This window comes from Nyctereutes procyonoides, unplaced genomic scaffold, assembly GCF_905146905.1.
Source record: "Nyctereutes procyonoides isolate TBG_1078 unplaced genomic scaffold, NYPRO_anot_genome, whole genome shotgun sequence".
NCBI classification, from domain to species: domain Eukaryota; kingdom Metazoa; phylum Chordata; class Mammalia; order Carnivora; family Canidae; genus Nyctereutes; species Nyctereutes procyonoides.
Window position 1 is genome coordinate 33664166 of NW_026575047.1, and position 22470 is coordinate 33686635.

General features: G+C 53.5%; 1 protein-coding gene across 6 annotated transcripts in view; it reads left to right on the top strand.

The window, feature by feature from the left end:
- The window catches only part of ACSBG1 (acyl-CoA synthetase bubblegum family member 1), a 48152-nt gene extending 26315 nt beyond the window's left edge, over positions 1-21837 (top strand). For 5 of the 6 annotated variants that reach the window (XM_055325951.1, XM_055325948.1, XM_055325952.1 and 2 more), the window contains 12 exons: positions 3543-3763; positions 4204-4292; positions 4566-4686; positions 11594-11674; positions 11760-11909; positions 12203-12379; positions 13058-13239; positions 14029-14259; positions 14854-15071; positions 18991-19130; positions 19559-19805; positions 21234-21837. In XM_055325951.1, coding sequence (XP_055181926.1) covers positions 3543-3763; positions 4204-4292; positions 4566-4686; positions 11594-11674; positions 11760-11909; positions 12203-12379; positions 13058-13239; positions 14029-14259; positions 14854-15071; positions 18991-19130; positions 19559-19805; positions 21234-21319 — 1943 coding nt within the window. In that variant the 3' untranslated portion in view covers positions 21320-21837. The remainder of the gene's footprint in view (positions 1-3542; positions 3764-4203; positions 4293-4565; positions 4687-11593; positions 11675-11759; positions 11910-12202; positions 12380-13057; positions 13240-14028; positions 14260-14853; positions 15072-18990; positions 19131-19558; positions 19806-21233) is intronic. The other variant, XM_055325950.1, reaches the window with a different exon arrangement.
- The last annotated feature ends 633 nt before the right edge of the window (positions 21838-22470 follow it).

Genomic DNA, 22470 nt, shown 5'->3' on the forward strand with positions numbered 1-22470 from the left:
CCACCACCATCCCTTTTCTTTACATCCCCTCTGTCCTCCTCTGACGGGGTCACCATAGGGCAAGAGCTGACTTGGGGACAGGCAGGGCCATGCCCTAGGAAGGGAGCGGCTCTGTCTAAAATGTCCATTAAAGTTTAAAGGCTTTTTTCTTCAGATTCAATGAACCCCCTTCTGGAGATCTGTCCTTTGGAAAGCCTGGATCAAGGGCAGGAAGCTGGGAGCCATCTGAGTGTATGCAGCTGGGGAAGGGGCTGCGGCGGGTGCCGCACCCACCCATGTGTGCCCCCAGAGATCTGCTGGGGTCACAGAACCAAGGACAGGTCATTTTTGATAGCTACGTTTGATTTGGTCGGCATGATGTTTTTTAAAAGTGTGAGCCAACAGTTAAAAATGCGGGGATTGCACACAGACACCCAGATGTCCTCCCGCTGGCCCCAGCTGCCAGAGCCAAGGTGACCGCCGTGTGCTCACCATCCCCACCACGCCCTGTGGCCTCCCTGACACAGTTACTGTCCCCATGGACTGTAGTTGTCCTTCCTGAATGTTGTTCTTTACCAAGAGCAAGGAGCACAGCCAGAGCCGTGTGTTTCCAGGATGGTGAGAAAGACCCTGTGTCTTTGTGGGAAGGCAGACTGTGGCCTGTTTCCTATGCAAACCCTGGATCGCTTCATTCCTGCCCTTCTTATCTTTACACATTATTTTTTTTAAGATTTTATTTATTTATTTGAGAGAGAGAGAGCACATGAGCTGGGGGCAGAAGGGGCAGAGGAAAGAGAGAAGCAGACTCCCCACCCAGGATGCTGAGGTCCTGACCTGAGTCGAAGGCAGATGCTTCACTGACAGAGCCATCCAGGCACCCATCATTACACATTATTTATTGTGATGCTGACACCTGAGCCACCTGACTCCTTTGGGCATTTGGGGTTTATTACACTTGACTAATACAATAGTAACAAGGCCCAGGGTGCCTGGTGGCTCATTAGATTAAGTGTCTGACTCCTGGTTTCAGCTCATTTCATGATCCCGGGGTTCTGAGATCAAGTGGGCTTCTCCCTCCCCTTCTCTTTCCCACTCACTCTCAATTTCTTTTTTTTTTTTTTATTTATGATAGTCACACACACACAGAGAGAGAGAGAGAGAGAGAGAGAGGCAGAGACACAGGCAGAGGGAGAAGCAGGCTCCATGCACCGGGAGCCCGACGTGGGTTTCGATCCCGGGTCTCCAGGATCGCGCCCTGGGCCAAAGGCAGGCGCCAAACCGCTGCACCAAACAGGGATCCCCTCACTCTCAATTTCTAAAGTAAATAAATAAATCTTAAAAAAAATAAATAACACAAGAGTAACAGGGTCCTTTTTGTCCTTTGGATAGAAAATGAAAGTGACCCCAGTGACAAGAGAAAGTCTAACTTCCTTGTGTGTGTTTGTACGAGTACGGTGCACACACGCCCAACATCAGCAAGGCTCCCTAGAGGCGTAGAGTTCAGGACAGCCCGTGAGGTTTTATAACACACATTTCTAAACTGTGTCCTATTTCTGACAAGTACATATTGTTTTATGATTTTAAAAAGATTATGTGTTAAAGTTAAAACTTTTGAAAAAAATAATGAAGTTAAAACTTCTGGCTGAGGGAAGATGTAGCAACAGATTATAAAACTCGTCTCTGATCTTGGCAATCAGGGGACAATGGGTAAATGCAGCAGAGCACTGGCAGGAGAGGAGGAGCCATCAGGAGGAGTGGCCATGGGGAGGAAGAGCCATGGGGAGGAGGAGCCATGGGGAGGAGCACCTTCAGGGAGGAGGAGTACCCTCAGGGAGGAGCACCTGTGGGGAGGATCCATTTTTTCTGGTTTAGGGGCCAGGAAGGGAACAACTGCCCAGGTATTAGAACTGCTTTATTGGGGTATGATTGTACGGCATCAAATTTACCATTTTAAAATAATGAGTTTTCACTGAAAAAAAATTATTCTTTTCAATTATTTGTAGCAAATTTTTATAGTTGCACCAGTTTCACTGTGATCTAAGTTTAGAACATTTCCATCACCCCAAAAATATCTTTAGTGCCCGTCTGGGGTGACTCCCCGTTGCCAGCAGGCAACCACTACCCTACCTTGTCTCCTGTCTGCCTTTTCTGAACAGTTCCCTTCAATAGGCTGTCATTTCCTTCTGGCTGCTTTCACTGAACACGCTTCTGAGGCTCAGGTGTGTTGGGTCCAGACCAGTCCCGGGTGCCTTTGCAGAGCGGACCTGTATTCTCAGGTGTGGAGAGCCACATTTGACTTTTGCTCAGCAGCTGACAGGTGTTTGGTAGTTTCCTCGTTTTGTCATAAGTAGCACTTATGTACATCTTTGTGTAGCAGATTCAGTGGCCTCCACAGAAGGAGGAACCAGCTGTCCTGCCCTAGCCTGGGGTCTTCACCTCTTTCTGTCACAACCTCACAGTCCACATGCAAGCCAAATGTCTGAGGTTCAGAGGTCCTGTCGCCTGAAAAGGACATGTGCCCACTGGGGCCACGCACACCGTCCGGCCAGTAGGTGGCAGAGCTGCCCTCCTTCCCCCGCAGACCATCTGCTGAGAATGACGGTGCTGGCCTGGGGAAAGGAGGCCCCATGGACAGAAGCATCTAGACTACACATCCAAGCCTCCTCAGAATTTGGAGAACTTGGAAAAGCATTAGTGTGCATTTATCGAGCACCGATGAGGTGCCGGGGCTCTTCATATACACCATTTCCCTTGATCCTCTTATCATCCCTGATGATTGAATCCTTGCCTTTCCTCCAAGAAAATAGACCTAAAGTCTCACGTGCTGAACCGCAAATCTGTTCCCACCTACTACATGCAGTTGGCAGCCTGGATGGTGGCCCACCTGTGAGCAGTGACATTGGGCACACCAGTCTGCTCTATGGCCTCGGGAAAATGACTGGGCCTCTCTGAGCTGCCGCTGCCCCATCTGCAAGATGAGGCGCCAGCACCTGTGTTGCTGATGGATCCCAAGGATGGGGGTTTGGGGGTGGGGCACCTGGTGGGCACGAGGGAAGGCTGTCCCTGCGGCTGGGACACATTTCAGGCTAGTCCCAGCCATCTGTGCCCAGGCACCCCCTTGGGAGGGCTGCTGTTTCTGTGGCTTTGACCCTCTGTCCAGCTGGGTCTCCAGTTCTCAGGAAGCAGAGGAAGGATGGAAACCCTTGAGGTCTGGTGCCCTGCTCTTCAGAGGAGGCCCAGCTTCTGCTGACCACCTGGCCTCTAGGAGCCAGGCCCGGTGCCATGAAGACAGGAAAAGGTCCAGGCCCCCGATGTCTCTATGGCTTCCATCTCCTCGTGACATCCTGAACCCTTGCCTGGCTTCAGGGCTGCAGATCAGACTGCCTCCTCCAGGCAGCCTCCCACCTACCCCAGTCCCTTGCTTGTCTACCAGCACCCATGGCCCAGGACCCAAAGCATGGCTGGGGCCAGAGGCTGGGGAGCTCTGCCCACGGGAGGACCAGGGCCCGGAGGGATGACCCTAGGCCAGCCTGGTCCCAGCTATGGTTTCCCCTCCCCCGCAGAGGAGACGTTGTGGACCACCCGGGCCGATGGCCGTGTGCGCCCACGCTTGCACCCGGCCTGCCCGCAGCCCCCCTACACTGTGCACCAGATGTTCTATGAGGCCTTGGACAAGTACGGACACCTGAGTGCTCTGGGCTTCAAGCGTCAGGGCACGTGGGAACACATCTCCTATTCTCAGTACTATCTGCTGGCCCGGAGAACTGCCAAGGGCTTCCTCAAGGTGAGGCCCTGGAGATGTAGCCCTTCCCTTCCCCAGCCCTGCCTTCCAGCTCTGGCCCCTCGATGACCTCCCCCCTGACCCCCACCTGGCAAGCCTTTAGGACAAACAACTGCAAAACCACTACCCTTTCTGGGGCCATGGGTGTGTGCTGGGCCCTGGACCAGGGCTCTGATGCTTCGGGAGCCCTCCCCACGCCTGTCAGCCACTCCACACTTGTTTTTCCCTTGTGCTCACATGTGCCAGGTGGGTTGGGCTGCCAGGTGTGCTGGGTGGAGGCCCCCACTCCCTGGAAAGCCCCTGGAGGGGCAGCGAGGGCCCAGGGCATCTCCCACTGGGTTCAGCCAGGGCGGGTGGTCCCTGTGGTCTGGAAGGGGCCTTGCTGGGAGCAAGAGGCCCCCTTCCATGCCTGCTGACCTGACCTGTCTGCCTTGGTCCTGGAGCTCGGCCTGGAGCAGGCCCACAGCGTGGCCATTCTCGGCTTCAACTCCCCAGAGTGGTTCTTCTCGGCGGTGGGCACCGTATTTGCAGGGTGAGTGGCTGGGGGAGAAGCAGAGTGTCTGGTGGGTCGGGGGCGGGCAGAGAGTGGGAAGAGAGCTGTTTCCTCTTTTCAGAGGCCCCTGTGCCCTCCACAGACCCCATCTCCTCCCAGGTACCCCTCTGCCCCCACTGCTGGAATAGCGGTGCTGAGTTGGTCTGGGAGCCCTGCCTATCCAGGTGTGGCAGCTCTCTGGGGCAGAGGCTGGGCTGAGGGAGTGGCCTTCTGCTCCAGCTCAGACACGAACTTTTCCTGGGTCTCCTGCAGCGGCATTGTCACTGGCATCTACACCACCAGCTCCTCTGAGGCCTGCCAGTACATTGCCCACGACAGCCGTGCCAACATCATTGTGGTTGACACACAGAAGCAGCTGGAGAAGATCCTGAAGGTTTGGGGGAGGGGGAGGCGGAGGCGGACGTGGGGGCCAGAGGCCAGGTGTCCTTGAGGTCGTCCAGCTCACAGATTACTTTTCCACCCTCCCTCCTGGGGTCCTCCTCATGCTCAACAGCAACCCCATGAAACATAGATACACATAGAACAAGGCAGGGCAGAGGGTGCTTACCCACTGGCTGGGTGGGGACATTGAAGATTGGGGAACCCAGGAGGGGGTGGCAGGGCCTTGGGTTAGGGCCACCAGCAGGTCCACTGCCTCCTGTGGCTCTCCCTCTGGGCAGGGTCTTCCCGTGGGCACTGGGTCCTCTGCTGGCAGAAGGATTGGTGCCTGGAGGGTGGCCCAGGGCTGGGACAGCCTGAGCACTAGAACCTGACTTTTAGTGCAGAGTCAGGGGTGGGGGGTTGCCATGGGGCAGGGGGTACAAGTTTTATAAAGTCTTCTAAGGACAGCGGGGGCATAGCAAGAGCTTGAAAGCACCCCTTGAGCCTGCTAGATCTCCTCTGCAGGGTGGGATTTACTTAACATCCACCTCTGATTGTCTATATCCCACATGAACCACGGCCAGGGTGTGGTGGCCTAGGGACACCCCTGAGCTGGCCCAGCTGCACTGGCCACCTGCCAGATCTCAAGGGCTCCTTATATCCCAGAGGCCTCTGGGATCGACGTGGTGGCTTGGCTCTGGTTCTGGAGATGTCATCAGGGTCCCGGCTCCTGACCTGCCCCTGATATCAGGACTGCGGGATCTGGATCCCCAGAGGGGCCCAAGCCAGAGACTTGGCCACGATTCAATCTATAGCAGTATCCTTTTTTAAAAAAATTTTATTTATTTATTCATGAGAGACACAGAGACTGAGAGAGAGGCAGAGACACAGGCAGAGGGAGAAACAGGCTCCATGCAGGGGGCCCTACATGGGACTCCATCCCAGGTCTCCAGGATCACGCCCTGGGCTGAAGGTGATGCTAAACGGCTGAGCCACCTGGGCTGCCCTCCCACCCTTTTTTTTTTAAAACCATAGCAGTATCCTATATGTGCTTTTCAATTATTATATTGCTTAAGTCTTGACTTTCATGGGAAGAAAGAAAGGGATTGTTTTTAGGACTTAGGGGGCTTTCAGAACCTGGAGGTTAGGTTTACCCCATGTACATCTCAGCCCTGAGGGGCCGAGGGGTCTCAAGGAGGAGGCACCAGAGCTCCGTGGTGATAACAGTGCTCAGGTGCTGAGCATCAGCCTACAGCTCAGAGGCCCCGAGAAACTGTCTTGCAACCCCATCCTGCAGACAAGGAAACAGTGCCAGAGAGGTGATGCACGGCTTGCTCCACGTCCTGTCCCTGGTAAAGGTGGCAGCAGGGGGAGGACGCTAGGTTTTATAAGGGAACCAGGACGCTAGGTTTTATAAGGGAACCGGGAGAGCCAATCAAGGGAGCCTGTGAGGACGGCACAGGGACCCAGGGGCTGCGTTGGGACCAGAAGGGAATTCATCACAGGGTCCCAAGCCACAGTCGCTGGGGAGGAGGGTGCAGAGGGAGCCTCGCACCCCACCAGCATCTCAGTGGGGAAACAAGTGGGTCTCCTGGGCCTGTGCCTGGGTGAACACTCTGCTGCTGCCCTGCTTGGTTGGTTTCAGATGAGGGCCCAGCGGGCCTGTCCTGCCTGCAGGCTCCAGGCCCCTCCAATGGCTGGCAGGAGTCCCCAGGAGTGCTCCCTGGTCCCTGTCCTTTTGGATTCTTTCGAAAACCCTCTTTTTAATGGGCACTTTGGACCTGCTTTTGTGTTACAACTAAGATCCGTCCAGTTGGCTCACCGTTGTAGGAAGGGGACCGCCTTGCCCCCGTGGGAGCCTCTGACGTGTTTTCAGGATCTCATTCGAATGTCTCCATCCTGTCTGGGTCATATACATGCCTGAGATCAGGGAGTGGAGGGGGTGCGAATTATCGGGGCCGCAATGAGTTGCTGTAAGAGGTAGAGGTGAACTTGAGCTGACTTTGGCACCCCTGCTCACACCCCCACCCGCACCCCAAGCACTCAGGCCATTCACGAGATAGAAAAGGGTGCAAGAGTTTAGAGAGGATAACCATCAGGGGCATCCTGCACTGGCCTGCCCGGGTGCCCTGGGACTCGTGGGCTCTGATGTCCCTTGGTCCGGGGGCTTTGCAGGCCCCAGAGGGTTCTGAAGCAAAGGAGTCACTAGCCCCATGTGCAGCCAAGAGCTGACCAGGTCCCCCGAGCCAACTTCTCTGGGCCTCAATCTTCCTGGTTTCCCTGAGAGCCAGGCAGGCAGGGGTCCTTCTCTTCACTCTCCACATGGGCTCCCCAGGATCCCAGGCAGGGAGGCCAGGGGAGTTTTACATGCCTCCCAGCAGATCCTGCCCAGCTCTGTCCGGGCTTGGCTCTGGCTCTGGATATCACCAGGGACCCTTGATGCCGTCCCCCTGACCATTTGCAACTGAAGAGACTTGAGTTAGGAAATACTTGCCCCAGGGCACGGGCTGCTGCTGCAGAGTCTCCAAGGGTCTTTTAATTCAAAGCAAAGCCCCACCTTGCTTCCGGGTGGACACCAGCAGCCTTGCATGCCCCACCTGGAACTCCTGCAGGGGACACTGGGCGTGGGGCCAGCACCCTGCCTTGAACACGCCCACGGGTGCTTCTGACCACGTGGGAGTCTTTGCCATTGACAGGCTGCAGAACTAGGTCGGCTGTCCTGAGCAGTGTCCCACATTCTCCCTGCTACTCAACCCAACCGCTGACTTCTGTCCTTGCTGTTAGATGGAAAGGCTTCATGCATTTCAGACACCTGCTCTGCCCCCCCCACCCCCCCCCCGCGGGCAGCTGAGCATCAGCGCATTTGGGGAGGGGGCACTGCTTGTTGTCCACTGTGGCATTTCCCATTAACCTTCAGCCCTGATGGTCTTTGCCTGAATTAATTATTTCATGAGTGGTGGCAAAATGTTGGTTTTCTAAGTCATTGGCTGGGACTCTCCTCCAGAGGAAGAATTTTCTCTCACTATCTGGGGCTCTGTACTCTCTGGAGCGCCCTGTTGGCATGTGCGCCAGGCACGGTGATGGTCTGTTTTGACTAATGTTCGCAGCCAATTTGAAAGAAGGTGCATTCTGCAATTGTTGGGTACAACGCCCTATAAAAGTTAATGATGTCAGCATGGTTGATGGTGTCCATAAGGTTTAAATAGTCTGTCCTTATTGATTTTCTGTCTACTTTTCCATGAAAGACTCAGAGAGGGAGTGTGGAATCTGCAGGTGTTACTGTGGGTTTGTCCGTTTCCCCTTTCCATTCTATTGGGTTTTGCTTCATATACTTTGAAGTGCTGTGATGTACATGTCTTTAGGCTCATCTGTCCTCTTGGTGCAACAGCACCTTTATCAGTAAGAAACGTTCCTGAAAAGGAGCTACTGTGTCTTAAATTGATAAACCCCAGACGTCTCCTGCTTGATGCCTGCCCTGAGTCCCATGTAACCCACCTGTGTCCCTGTGTTGACAGCAGGTTTCTCGTGGACAACAGAGAGCTGGGTCTCGCCCTTCCCACCTGACCACACTGTCTGTAAACCGACTGTTTCTGTATCTCCCATCTTCTCCTTGGCCCGCGTCCGCTCTGTCCTGAGTTCCTTTGGCCTGAGTTTCTTATCTACATTTCATCTTTCGTTATTCCATTCTATCTCCAGGGGCTAGTTAGTTATTGCATTAGTGTTGCTCCGGGGTTTACCTTCTGCATGTTTAACTCAGCACGGTCTGCTTAGCTATTACACAACTCTCACTGCGTACGCCAGGACGGGGTTCTGCTACTCCACGCAGGGGCTCCCGCCAACATCCCTCCTCCTCCCCATCCTTGGCGCCCTTGCCTCCATTCTACTACCATCCAGGTTACAAACCCTACAACTCATTGTTTTCTACAGTCGAGGATCATTCAAAGGCATTTTAAAAGAAGGAAAAATGTATTTCATATTTACCCACACGCTGGCCATTTTTTTTAATTTTTTTTTTATTTACTTATGATAGTCACAGAGAGAGAGAGGCAGAGACACAGGCAGAGGGAGAAGCAGGCTCCATGCACCGGGAGCCCGACGTGGGATTCGATCCCGGGTCTCCAGGATCGCGCCCTGGGCCAAAGGCAGGCGCTAAACCGCTGCGCCACCCAGGGATCCCTGGCCATTTTTTTTTAAAGATTTTATTTATTCACTAGAGACACAGAGAGAAGGTAGAGACATAGGCAGGCTCCCTGCAGGGATCCCAATGTGGGACTCGATCCCAGAACTCTGGAATCACGCTCTGGGTCATAGGCAGGTGTTCAACCGCTGAGCCACCCAGGCAGCCCACATTGGCCATTGCTGACAGTTTTCCTTCTCTCACATTTGCTTTGGCTATGGTCTTCCTGCCTTGAGAATTTTCTTCGACATTTCTTGCAATGCATATCTGAAGACATGTTTATTTTCATTTTTTTGAAAGGTACTTTCATGTGGTTTAAAATTCTGTGTTGATAGGATTTCTTTTTCTTTCTCTCAGCCTTTTAAAGATTCCTTTCCAAGGTCTTCAACTTTACATAGTTTCTGATGAGAAGAAACTTTGTATCTTTGTATCTTCTCCCTGTATCTAGGGTAGCTTGTTTCTCTGGCTGCTTTTATTTACTTTTATTTTTTTGATTTTTTAAGTTTTTATTTTAGTTCCAGTGCAGTTGATATAATTTTAGTTTTCAGCAATATTAGTTTCAGGTGTAACACTATAGTGATTCAGCACTTCCTTACACCACCCGGTGCTCATAGGACACGTGCCCTCCTTTATCCCCATCACCTGTTCCCCCATGCCCCCACCACCAGCTGCCCCTGGTGACCAGCAGTGTCTTCTCTGTGTTCAAAGTTTCTTCCTTGGAGGTGCCTGGGGAGCTCAGTCAGTTAAGCATCTGATTCTTGGTTTCGGTTAGGTCTGATCTCAGGGTCATGGGATCGAGCCCCGCCTCAGGCTCGATGCTCTGCATGGAGCATGCTTGTCCCTCTCCCTCCTTGTTTGCATGCTCTTTCTCTAAAATAAATAAGTAAAATCTTTTTTAAAAAAGAGTCTGATTCTTGGTTTTCCTCTTTTTCCCCCTTTGCACATTTGTTTTGTTTCTTAAATTCCACATATGAGTGATATCATATGATAATTTCTTTCTCTGACTCATTTCACTCAGCGTAATACCCTCTTGCTCCAACCTTGTTGTTGCAAATGACAAGATTTCATTCTTTTTGATGGCTGGGTGATATTCCATTGTGTATACACCACATCTTCTTTATCCATTTATCTGTCAGTGGACATCTGGGCTCTTCCCACAGTTTTGGCTGCTGTGGACATTGCTGCTATGAACACTGGGGGACAGGTGCCCCCCTTCAAATCACTGTGTTTATGTCCTTTGGGGTAAATACCCAGTAGTGGAATCGCTGGGTTGTAGGGTAACTATTTTCAACTTCTTGAGGAACCTTTGCATTGTTTTCCAGAGTGGCTGCACCAGCTTGCATTCCCACCAATAGCGTAAGAGGTTCTTTTTTCTTCTCTGGCTGCTTTTAAGATTTTTTTTTCATTACTGGTGTTCAGCAATTTGATTATATTGTCTCTTAGTGTGGTTTTTATTTGTGTTTATCCTGCTTAGAGTTCACTGTGAGTTTTTTTTTTAAGATTTTATGTATTTAGGGCAGCCCCGGTGGCGCAGCGGTTTGGCGCCGCCGGCAGCCTGGGGTGTGATCCTGGAGACCCAGGATCGAGTCCCACATTGGGCTTCCTGCATGGAGCCTGCTTCTCCCTCTGTCTGTGTCTCTGCCCCTCTCTCTCTCTGTGCCTATGAATAAATAAATAAAATCTTTAAAAAAATAAAAAATAAATAAAAAAAAGATTTTATGTATTTAAAATAAAAAAAATTTTAAATTATGTATTTATTTGAAAGAAAGAGAGAAAGAGAGAGAGAGAGAGAACAAGCAGGGGCAGAGGCAGAGGGAGAAGCAGACTCCTGCTGAGCAGGGAGCCCAATGTGGGACTCAATCCCAAGACCCCGAGATCATGACCCAAGCCAAAGGCAGACACTTCACTGACTGAGCCCGCCTTCATTGCGAGTCTTGAATTGGTGGATTTATAATCAAATTTGGAAATTTCTCAGACTGCTTTTCAATTTTAAAAAAAATATTTCCTGGGACTCCAATTACATGTATGTTGGGTGTTCTGTTCTTCTCCCAGGATCATGTTTTTCCTGTTTTTCTCTCTCTCTGAACTTTACTTTGAGACTTGTGTTTAACCTTTTGGGCAGATTTACAGGTCCTTTGCTCTAAGGCTCCTTTTAATGCCAGGGCTATAGGTTGGCTTTTCTGGGTCCCACTGAGCACCCCATCCCAACATGGATGGTTCTGGCCCCTCAGGAGCTCCTGCCCTGGGCTTCACTCTCCACCCTGCATGCTAGTATGCAGCAAACACTCCGGAGCACAGGGACATGACCAGAGATTTCTAGAACTCTCTCTTCCTAGTTTCTCCTCACTAGTGTCCGGTCCCACAGCTTCTAGCCTTCATGGCTTTCCTGATCTCTGGGCTGTGACCTCCACTCAGCAAGACGACCAAATCCTATTCTCCTCCCTCCCTCCCCCTCCCCCCTTTTTGTCCCCCTCCCCTCTCTGCTCCCCTCCTTCTCTGTCCCCCCCCCATCCCTTTCTCTCCTACAAAGGTCTCTAATGTGGGATAACAGGCCTTGGGATGCTTGGTTTTCTCTTGAGGTATAGCTATGCATGAAGAAGGCAGGTGTACCACTGGGTCAGAGGTAGGAGCATGGGAACCCGGTGACCGGTGCCTGGCAGGCTGACTGACACCTGGAGATGGGGCTCCTCTCAGCAGGTAACTTTTTCTTAATAAATCCCCATTGCTTTTCCTGCCAACACAGGTCTGGAAAAATCTGCCACATCTGAAGGCAGTAGTGATATATGGAGAAGCTCCTCCAAAGAAGATGGCCAATGTGTACACGGTATGGGTGGAGGGCCCAGGGGGCAGGTGGGGCCTGCCCAGCTGCCCAGCTGATCAGGTGTCCGGCCCCTCCCTCCTGGCTGCAGATGGAGGAATTCATGGAGCTGGGGGATGAGCTGCCTGAGGAGACACTGGACGCCATCATCGACACACAGCAGCCTAACCAGTGCTGCGTACTGATCTATACCTCTGGCACCACTGGGAGCCCCAAGGGCGTGATGCTGAGTCAGGACAATGTAAGACAGATCCCAGATGGGTGGGTGTGAGCTGCGGGTGGACCTGTGCACTGGACCTGCCCTAGCAGCCCTCTGGCCCTGCTGCTCAGGGTGTAGGAGACATAGGACAGCCCTTGGGTCTGTGGTCCAGAGCGAATACAGTGGTGGTGAGGAAGAGGGGAGGGAGGTCTGCACTGGGCACTCCCTGCAGAGATGACTGGGAGGAGGTCCTCCAGAAGTAGCCCAAGCCCCCGGGGTGAGCACTTCCAGGGGAGGCTTGGGGACACGCCAGGGCCCATCTACCTGTCCTCCAGATCACGTGGACAGCCCGGTATGGCAGCCAGGCTGGCGACATTCAGCCAGCAGAAGTCCAGCAGGAGGTGGTGGTCAGCTACCTGCCCCTCAGCCACATTGCTGCTCAGATCTACGACTTGTGGACAGGCATCCAGTGGGGGGCGCAGGTCTGCTTTGCCGAGCCTGATGCCCTGAAGGTCAGTCCCTCTGCCGAGCAGGTGTCTGAGTATGTGGGCAGCAGCATACCCACTGGTACATGTATGGGGGGCGGGGGGCTGGCGTGTGCACTTGTGAGTGGGCAGGTGCCCCATGCATTTCTCAGTCAGAATTCTTCCCGTTGCTGTTAGCAGAGCCCACGTGACCACCTGAGAAGGGGCTGAGGTGTCCCATAAGGAGAGGGTCCACGTGCCATGAAGGGGTACATCGTCCTCAGAGCACGGCCACAGATGGCCACGACCCTGCCCTGCTTCCTAGTCTCCTATGCCGCACCCATTCTTTGGAAACTTGTTTTAACTGCGAGGAGAGCTCTCCCAGACGCCCGCCCACAGACCCCCCTCCATCTGCCCCTCCCGGCCCAAATGGTGTTCCTCGTCCATCCCTAAACTAGTCACTGCTTAGGGGAATGGGATGGTCACATTTGGGTTAGAGGAGAAAGAGTGGCCACCCCCAGGGCTGAGAGGGGACTGAAGAGCACTGAAGCCTCTGGTCCATGAACAATGGGGATGGCCGCCCAGTGGAGGCTGATAGTATGGGACAGGTTGTGTGCAGGTGGGTGCATGCACCTGTGTGGGTGCCTGGGAGGTACGTGCAGCTGCCTGTGGTGTGGGGGCTTCCTGGCACTGAGCCGGCAGGACTTCCTCTCTGGCACTGGACAGGGGAGCTTGTTGAACACACTGCGGGAGGTGGAGCCCACGTCCCACATGGGGGTGCCTCGCATATGGGAGAAGATCATGGAGAGGATCCAGGAGGTGACAGCTCAGTCTGGCTTCATCCGGCGCAAGATGCTGCTCTGGGCCATGTCAGTGACCTTGGAGCAGAACCTCACCTGCCCAGGCAGGTATGGAGGGACAGGGGGCAGGAGTCTGGGAGGTATCAGGGCTGGGGCATAACTCCAGTAAGCAACCAAGGATCTGATAGGCTGGGCTGGTCCACGGGACCCCTGTGCAGAAGCCCACTCAGGGGCCGGGCTTCAGATCTCTTCCCAGACTCCACAGGAGACTGTCACCCTGTCCCTGGGTTCTGACCAGGAAGACTGACTCACTCTGTCTGGGCAGCATTCACCTCCTCTGACAATGGCTCCTGAGGGTTTCCTGACTCTGTAGGGGGCTGGGGCTGAGGGCCACAGTGATGAGCACTCAGTCTTTCCAGCTGCCGAGGGACCCGCAGCCTTCTGATGGCTTCCCAGATTCACACAATAGTGTTTGGGAGGTTAGTGGCATGGACCTGGCTGGTTCCAATTTAGAAATATTTTCCATTACTGGTGATTCCGTGAAACTGTATCATGTCTGGTGAGGTGTGTACACATGTCTGCAAATATGGCTTCATTTGCATAGTCATGGGAATTGACTATACATTAACGACTCATCTGTGGGCTTCAGGTGGGATCACACACCTTTGCACATGCATGTCTGTGCAGACGTACTTCACATCTCTGCACCTGTGTTTTATTGTATGTTGCTGCCTGTGCACCTGTTCACAGCCCACTCTGACCTCCAAGCTCAGGACGTAGTGCACACAGGTGCATGCACACATCTGTCTCCAAGCCAGCGCGCACCTGCCCAATGCCCACCTGGTACACGTGAACCCATGTGTGTCCCTCTGTGGACCAGTCTCTCTCCCCCACCAGTGACCTGAAGCCCTTCACAGCCAGACTGGCGGATTACCTAGTGCTGGCCAAGGTCCGCCAGGCACTCGGTTTTGCCAAATGTCAGAAGAGCTTCTATGGAGCAGCTCCCATGACAGCCGAGACGCAACACTTCTTCCTGGGCCTCAACATCCGCCTGTATGCGGGCTATGGCCTCAGTGAGACGTCAGGCCCGCACTTCATGTCCAGCCCCTACAATTACCGGCTCTATAGGTACGTGTGTGCCCACATGCCCTTGTTGACATCCTTGGTGCCCACTGCTGTTTGGGTCTCAGGTGTCACCAGGTCCATCCTGGGCTGGGTCCACTGGAGGCCTATCTCCCACAGGTGGTCTGCACCCAAGTGTCATGGGGCCCTTGCAGCCCTGGGGCCTTGAGCAGGTTCTGGGGGAGGGATTTCCCTCTGTCCTGTGGGTGGGGTATGTGGGAGGGTGCCTCACTTGGCTAGGGATGGATGGCGGGGACAGGAGGAGGTTGAGGGGATAGGGCTGATCCTCCAGTAGGCAGGCAGGGCGAGAGTCCTGCTCTCCAGAGTCCAGTCAGCTCTGGGGAGAATGGAGGGATTACCTGTTGTGACCTTACCCTGCCCCCTCACCGTCCTGCTGGCCCATCACAGAGCTTGAGATTGTGCTGTCCTTCCTCCATCATTACCTTATTGGCTATACCTCTAAGTCCCTGTTAAAATACAAAAATGCTGGGAGGGGACGCCTTCTGGCCATTGGGAAGAGTGAGAGGTTGCAGACCTGGAGTTCACAGCTGTGGCCTGCCCCTGGGCTGAGGTCTGACTGAGCCCCCTGACCAACTCCAGCTCTGGGAAGGTGGTGCCCGGCTGCCTGGCGAAAGTGGTGAACGAGGACTCGGAGGGCGTCGGGGAGATCTGTCTATGGGGCCGCACAATCTTCATGGGTTATCTGAACATGGAGGACAAGACGCGGGAGGCCATTGACGCCGAGGGCTGGCTACACACGGGTGACACTGGACGCCTGGATGCAGACGGCTTCCTCTACATCACTGGGCGCCTCAAAGGTGAGTGCCACTGGCCGGCTTGGCAGCTGCAGGCGTGTGTATTGCAGGGGAGTGGGGGGTGCGCTCCGCCATCTGTGCTCAGGAGTCCTGAGCCCGGAGGAGTCAAGTCTGTGCACCTGGACCTCGCTGCTGTGTCCTGGGGGCACTCTCACATTGGCTTCCTGATGAGGACACCCAGAGAGGTGAAGGGACTTGTGTCAGGTCACCCAGCTAGGAAATGGTGGAGCTTGGATCCAGACTCCCTGGAAAAGCAAAGCAGGTCTTTCCAGAAGATTCTGGGACATAGTGTGAATTTTACATGCAAATGTGGGCATGATATCAAGAACACAGATTGGATATAGCATTTAAAATAAAACAGGAAAAAATAAAATAAAACAGGAGACTTCAAAGAAATTTCCTGTGAAGATTGTGGCCCTCCCAGCAGTCAGCTGGGGACTTTGCCTAAGGGAGTGTAAGCCCAAACACATCCGTCTGGGGAGTCCACACCATTTCCCAGGGGAAACCAGCTCAGGAAGTGGGTGAACAGCTCTGGAAATCGCGCAGGCCGGGGTTCCATCCAGCCTGGGTCCTGCTGGCCACAGAAGACTGACTTTCAGGATAGAGTCGGGGAGCCTGGCCTGAGCCTTGAGGCTGCACACACAATCTCCAGTGGCTCAGGTGGGTCGAGAGCGCCGCCTAGGGCGTGGCTTGGTGCCAGCCAGTGAGGACCTGCACCTGGGAAGGCCCAGCTGGACCACCTTTTACAACAGTATGGTTAAAGATTGGGACCCAGATGCCTTTTCTCCGGGTCAGTAGCCCCTGACCCAGCCTCTCCTCAGGGCGTCACCCACCAGGGGACTGTGGGAGGCACCTGGGCTGCCTGTCCCGGGACCCTGAGTTTTTCTGTGACTGGGCCTGACATCGGGCTGTGTGAGGCCTGCAGCCTCCATCTTTATCTGTAGGACAACCTCCAAACACTTGCCAAGATTTTTATTTTTATTCCATCAGATCTGTGGATTAATTTGGTGAGAATGTATCTCCTTGCAATATTGCATCGTCCAATCCATAAACGTGGAATAGATCGCTCAGCATTGTGCAAGATATATTTAGAAACATGACTTAGATCATTTTCTGGGGAAATTCAAGCAGTTCCAGAAAAGACAGTAAAACTTAAAGAGACGGATTCCCAAGGAACAAACAGGGACCATCCCCCTGACACATACACACAACACATCATGACCAGCAGGTTCACTGAGGAATCACAACAGCACTCCACCTGATTTTGAGCATAGAAAAGAAGGAAAACTTTCACATTTTCAGTGAGGTGAGTCTAACATTGACACCAAAATCTGAAAGATTGTATTTAAAAAGAAAACCGTAGATTACCAATTTGTATGAATACATATGCTAACATCCTAAATTAAATAGTAGCAAACAGCCTATGCCAGCACATAAAACATAACCCATCATGACTAAGTGGAATTATTCAGGAATGCAGGATATATAATATGACAAATCCTTTTAATGGAGCTTTAAAATGTTTATCATCATGTCTGCATATATTGTGAAGGCATTTAACAAAAATTGAATATCCTCATTCATGGACAAAGACAGAAATGGGTGTCTACTTCCACAACATCACAAAACGTGAGTCTCCCAAGCCAGAAGCCGGCTAGTCCTGGGAAATGCAGAGCCCAGGCCTCCGACATAAGGGGCAGGTCGTGGTGCCCACGGTCAGCCACACCGTCCAGCAGCACCTTGCAAACAGAAAGTCAGAAGACAGTCACAGGGAATCCATGCGTTGTGCCAGCACATTTAGAAGGCATCACAGAATAAACTAGTTCGTGCATGATAGAACATTTACTTAAGAAGAACGAAGCCCTCCCTGCTTCTGAGGAACACAGAAACCCTTCATCCTATAGGAAGGAGGAGGGTCCACCTGGGACTCCTGCTACAGGAGCTGTGGAGGGGGACTCACAAAACTGTACTACATTAAAGACAAAACAAACCTCTGGGCAGTCACACCACCAAGAGCAAAGACAAATGTCACAGCTGGGAAGCTGGCCCGCATCTCCTGTCATCGGCATCCAGCACAAGAACATCCCTGCTGTTTCCTTAGATGTCGTGCCTCTGGCGATGCTTTGTGTTTACTGTCTTTTTGTGTTCGGTGTAGACACTTCTGCACATATCTCCTTAGATCTGCTCCAAAGAAATTTATGTTTGGGGTGCTGTTTACACACTGCGGTTATCCATGTGCATGCCACCGGCATGCCAGCTGATTTCTGTGCAGGCCTGGGGTCTTGGGACCTTGTCTTCAAATACCCAAAACTTTCGTTTCCTCCTTTCCATTTCTTCTGAGTGTTTCTCTCGAGTCTTGTGTGGATGGGGCCTTGAGAGCAGCAGTGAACAGACACAGACCCCCCGTTCGTCTGTGGATTGCTCCTGGTTTCGATGGGGGAGGACACTTTCGACCTTTGATTCCTGAGTGTTTTGTGAGGATTTCTGGCAGGTGCTCCTTTCTATACCATTTGCTGAGGGCTTCTGTGCTGCTAACGGGTGAAAGGTGCTGGTGGGAGGGGAGGGGGAAGGAGGAAGACAAGGCTGAGGCCCCGCCCACCCCACCTCTGCCCCCCACCCCCCACCCCCAGCCTACTGGTCTGAAGGCTTCCTCTCTGGCCAGCATGCCTTGGTAACTACACCTCACCCCGACGACCACTGGTGCCCTGAAACTTGGAGCCCCAGCCATTTAGGGGCTGCCCCCTGCCTGGGCAACCCCTCAGTGGCCACGGGAGCCTGTGATTGGCCCTGCTCCCCTGCTGCTTTGGCCTCCCTGCCTTACCTGCTGCGCACACATGCCCTCTGCCTGTTAGACCTAGTTCATGTTCAACATCTGGGTGGACCCCTATTCCATGGCCTGGTGAGCTCCCTGCAGCCAGGGCCTGTCTCACCCCTACTTGGCCCAACATCCACATAAGACCTGTACACAATGTGATCAGCAAGTTGAACTAGAATGGGGGGGGGGACAGTCCCAGTGTGTTTAGTAAATGCCCACTTATTACCCTCTGGCCTGGCAGTGAGCCACCTTCCAGAGAAGAGACCAGAGCACTAAGTGCCCGCACCTGGTCTCACACAGGTGTCTTGGGTGGAGCCTGGATGAGTGACCCGGTGGACAAGGGGTGGACACAGTGAGAGCAGCTCAGAGCAGGGAGAGCCAGCGTGTACTCAAGCAGGGCAGGCTTCCCAAGGGGGCAGCTGAGCTGGCCCCCACAGAACAGGGGGTGCACCAGACAGAGACAAGAGGGCATACTGGGAAGGTGTAGGCAGGGTGAGAGGCTTATAGCAGGGGCTCTGGAACCTCACTGTGCTCTGCTCCACTACGTGACCTCAGACATGTCATTACAAAAACTGTCTAGCATGCCAACAAGAATGCATGGATATTGTGAACATTTGTGATAATAAATAGAATAATTACAAAGACATGCCACCTAACAACCTCCCTGTGCCTTGGTTTCCCCATCTGTAGAATGAGCTTCCTCATGGGCTGGTCATGAGGGGGCAGTGAACCAGTGCACATGCAACACTTAGTACAAGACCTGGTACACTGGCAGTGCAGGGGGTTGGCAGGGTTTGCAGGGGGTCAGGGGAAGGTCCACTGAGGAACAAGTTGGGCAGAGGGGGCAATGGATGGGAAGTCTGAGTAGGCAGGGTCTTGGATGATGAGCAAAAGAATGGGAACACTGAGTGTGGAACAGCCACCCCCTCAAGCAGGTGTGCCCCCAACAGGTGTGAGGGGCTTCTGAGAGCATGCCCCCACTTGCCGAGTACCCATAAGACTGTCAGCCACTCCTGCCTCCAGGGTCTTTGGCTGAGGCTGGTGTCCTGGGTCAGCCGGGCACCAGGACTAAAGTCTGTGCTGGGGTGCTCTGCCCTGCCTCCCCAGAATTAATCATCACAGCCGGTGGAGAGAACGTGCCCCCCGTGCCCATCGAGGAGGCCGTGAAGACGGAGCTGCCCATCATCAGCAATGCCATGCTGATCGGGGACCAGAGGAAGTTCCTATCCATGCTTCTCACCTTGAAGGTATGTTGGGGGGTGAAGGTATGTTGGCTTTAGAGGGGCAGGGGTTCCGTGGGTCAGAAGCCAGGACGCCCACAGATCTCGAGACTTTCCTCTGGAATCACCTGTTGGCCACGTGCACTAAGGGGCAGGAACATGGCTGGTAAAGTGCTGCCTCGACAATCCTTCATCGTCCCAGCTCAGCCCAGCTCCGAAGGTGCTAGAAGCTCAGAGTCCAGGATGATGGGTGGGGCCTCAGGAGGTCCCTGTGGCAGACTGCAGTTCTGCTGGCTGAGGTCCTTTCAGGTGTCCTCCCACCACAGGGTGGCCTATCCATTCTACAGCCCTCTCTCTGAGACAACTCTGCGATCCACACACTTGGCCTCGGCAGCAAGACCAGGCCTGGTGTCTCGCAGAGCAAGGCTTGGCCTGCCTGACCTCTGGCTTTTCAGTGCACGCTGGACCCCGATACGTCCGACCCAACTGACAACCTGACTGAGCAAGCCATGGAGTTCTGTCAGCGGGTGGGCAGCAAAGCCACCACCGTGTCTGAGATCGTGGGGACAAAGGATGAGGCCGTGTACAAGGCCATTGAGCAGGGGATCCAGAGGGTCAACAAGAATGCGGCCGCCCGACCCTACCACATCCAGAAGTGGGCCATTCTGCAGAAGGACTTCTCCATCTCCGGTGGAGAGTTGGGTAGGGGTTTGTTTTCTTGCTTGTTTGTTTTCATGATTCCAGGGGCTGCGTGGGAGGTTGGAGGCCTTGGCAGAGCCCTCGAGGTACCTGCCAGGAAGCAGCCAGGACAAGCGCAAACCACAGACACATGGACAGCCACCTCCTTCCAGCGGGGGGGTCACAGTTGCCCTGTGCCTGGGCATGAGCCTGTGGAGAGCCGGCCACATTCACAAAATGTGTGCTGGAATCCATTAATTTTTTTTTGGTTTTTTTGGAATCCATTAATTTGAACTACAACCTTTAACATTGTGGGGACTGTGTGGCCATTTCCCCCTGAAATCACAATGGGACCAGTGGTCGGTCACCAGGCCCTGTCAGTGTGTGGGTTGGAGTCCTTTGGCTCTGGCGCAGCCCCCGCTGGATGGATGAAGTCACTCTGGGCTACAGCACATTGGGGTGCTCGCGGCCAGGGGAGCCTCCAGCACCTCGAGGGAGCTGCTGAGCTGCCATAGACACCACAGCTCGTTTGCTCGTCTGGTGCCAACACATGGAGGACAGGTATCCTCTCTAAACAGCTAACATATGCAATTGGCTTTGAGGTCTCCAGTTACACAACCAGGAGTGTGTTAGCGCCATATGGATGCTACACTGCCCCTGACCTGAATCAGAGCCCTTTCAACCATGCTTCAGAGGGAAGAACCAAGCCCAAAAACAATGATCTGGGAAAGACCGCTCACAGAGACCGTGGTAGAGGCCTGACGAGCCCAGGCCATCCCCTGCCCATCAGGCGAACAAAGCATGATGCCCCACGTGGCAGGCCAGTCACTCACTACTGTTCTGTAACAAATTACCCCCAAATTTAGCAGCTTGAGACAATAAGCATTTATTATCTTGATTTCTGTGGGTCAGAAATCCAGGGCAGCTTAACCGGGGGCAGCGGGCGGTGGGAAGGTTCTGGCTTGGGGTCTCACAAGGTCGTAGTCAAAATGTTGGCCTGGTGCTGCCACTGGAGCCACTTTCTTGCTCACCCTTGTGGGTGTTAGCCAGAGACCTCTATTCCTTGCCAGGGGCCGTCCCCAGGCTGCCTGTGCGCTCACAGCACAGTGGCTTGCGTGCTCCAGAATGATCCATGAGAGACCAAGAAACCATCATTCTGCTGTTATGTTTGATAGTCTGAGTAATCTCTTCACCCAAAGGACAAAGCAGAAAGTATACGGAGGAGAAACGGGTGCAAGTTAAAGAAGGCGGGCATGATCCTCTATCGGGGCTGTGCCAGGACCCAGTCCTCTGTGATGCATATCACTCTGCTGGGACCATGCCGGGGTGCAGTCCCAGGAGCACGGGTCATGGGCACCACCTTGCAGGCTGGCCTTGTCCCGGACCCTGTCCACACCCCTTCCCAGACTTCTGAGTCCAGGCCTCACTTCCTCCTTCCAATCACTCTTTCAGGTCCCACGATGAAATTGAAACGGTTCACGGTTCTGGACAAGTATAAAGACATCATCGACTCCTTTTACCACGAGCAGAGAAAGTGAGCTGGAGCCATCCTCCCAGTTTCCGCTGAAGACAGCAGGCCTTTTGGAGGGTTCTCCTGAGCCCCTTAGTCTGGGTGTGTGAGCTCCTGGCAAGGCTGTGAGGCCTCCACGTCCAGACACGGCACTGGCATGGCCCTCCGCCAGGTCTGATGCCAACAGTAGCTGATGATGCCAAGAAGCTTCACACGTGCATAGTTTTAATTTTGAGCACTGCTTTTTGTTCAGGTGACAAATGAGATCAGCTGTCCTCCCAAAACTATAGGGCGGGTGGCTGGCCTGAGTCCCAGGCAGGGGGACAGTCCAGTGAGCAGGCTGTGTGCTGGGGGAGGCAGAGGAAGGGCGGCTAGAGTGACTTTGTGTCCTGCAGGGAAGCCAACAGTTTAACTCACCTAACGGCAGACTGACTCTGGAATCCTGTGGCTGCTGCCGACCCTGCCCTGCGAGTCCAGGTACTCGGGCACCTCACAATTGCCAACTGATTTGAAGCTTAATAAATTGCTGCTGCCTGTTTGATTGTACTGAGTGTAATTTGAATATTAAACTGTTTAACAGAATTGCCAACAAGTACCCAATCTTTCTTGCTGGTTGAGCAGGCAGGCCAGGCCAGAGTCGTGGGTATTTAAGCCATAGGACAGTGTGCCATGGGCGTGAGTGACCATCGACACCCTGGGACAAGCACAGGTGCAGGAGAGCATTGAGGGGAATATTCTGTAAAGGCAAGTGGCTGACACTAGCCCCCTGCACCCTGAATACCCAGAGACAAAGGGACCTCCGGCATCTTGCCAGGAGACAGGTGGAGAAAGCATGCACCTCAGTCAGTTCTGAAGTCTTTATTAGGGCGATCCAACACAACAGAGGAAGCTGCAGCCTGAACAAAGTAAATACATGTGAGCCTGAAGTCTGCTTTATAAGCCTAAACATACTCAGGTGGGACGCATGCTAAAAATCCCCTGTGCTCTGGGTGCAGTGTGCAAAGTGCAGGGGTTTGAATGCCACACAGGGGCAGGAGAGGACAGGAGTGGCCTTTGCTGTGGGGGTCGCATAGCTTTTCACAAAAATAGTGACTTAGAGTCTGACATAAAGGACAGTTGTGCTGCGGGGGGGAGGGGAAGGGGCAGAGGTCAGCAGCAGAGCCCACCCCCACTGCGGGC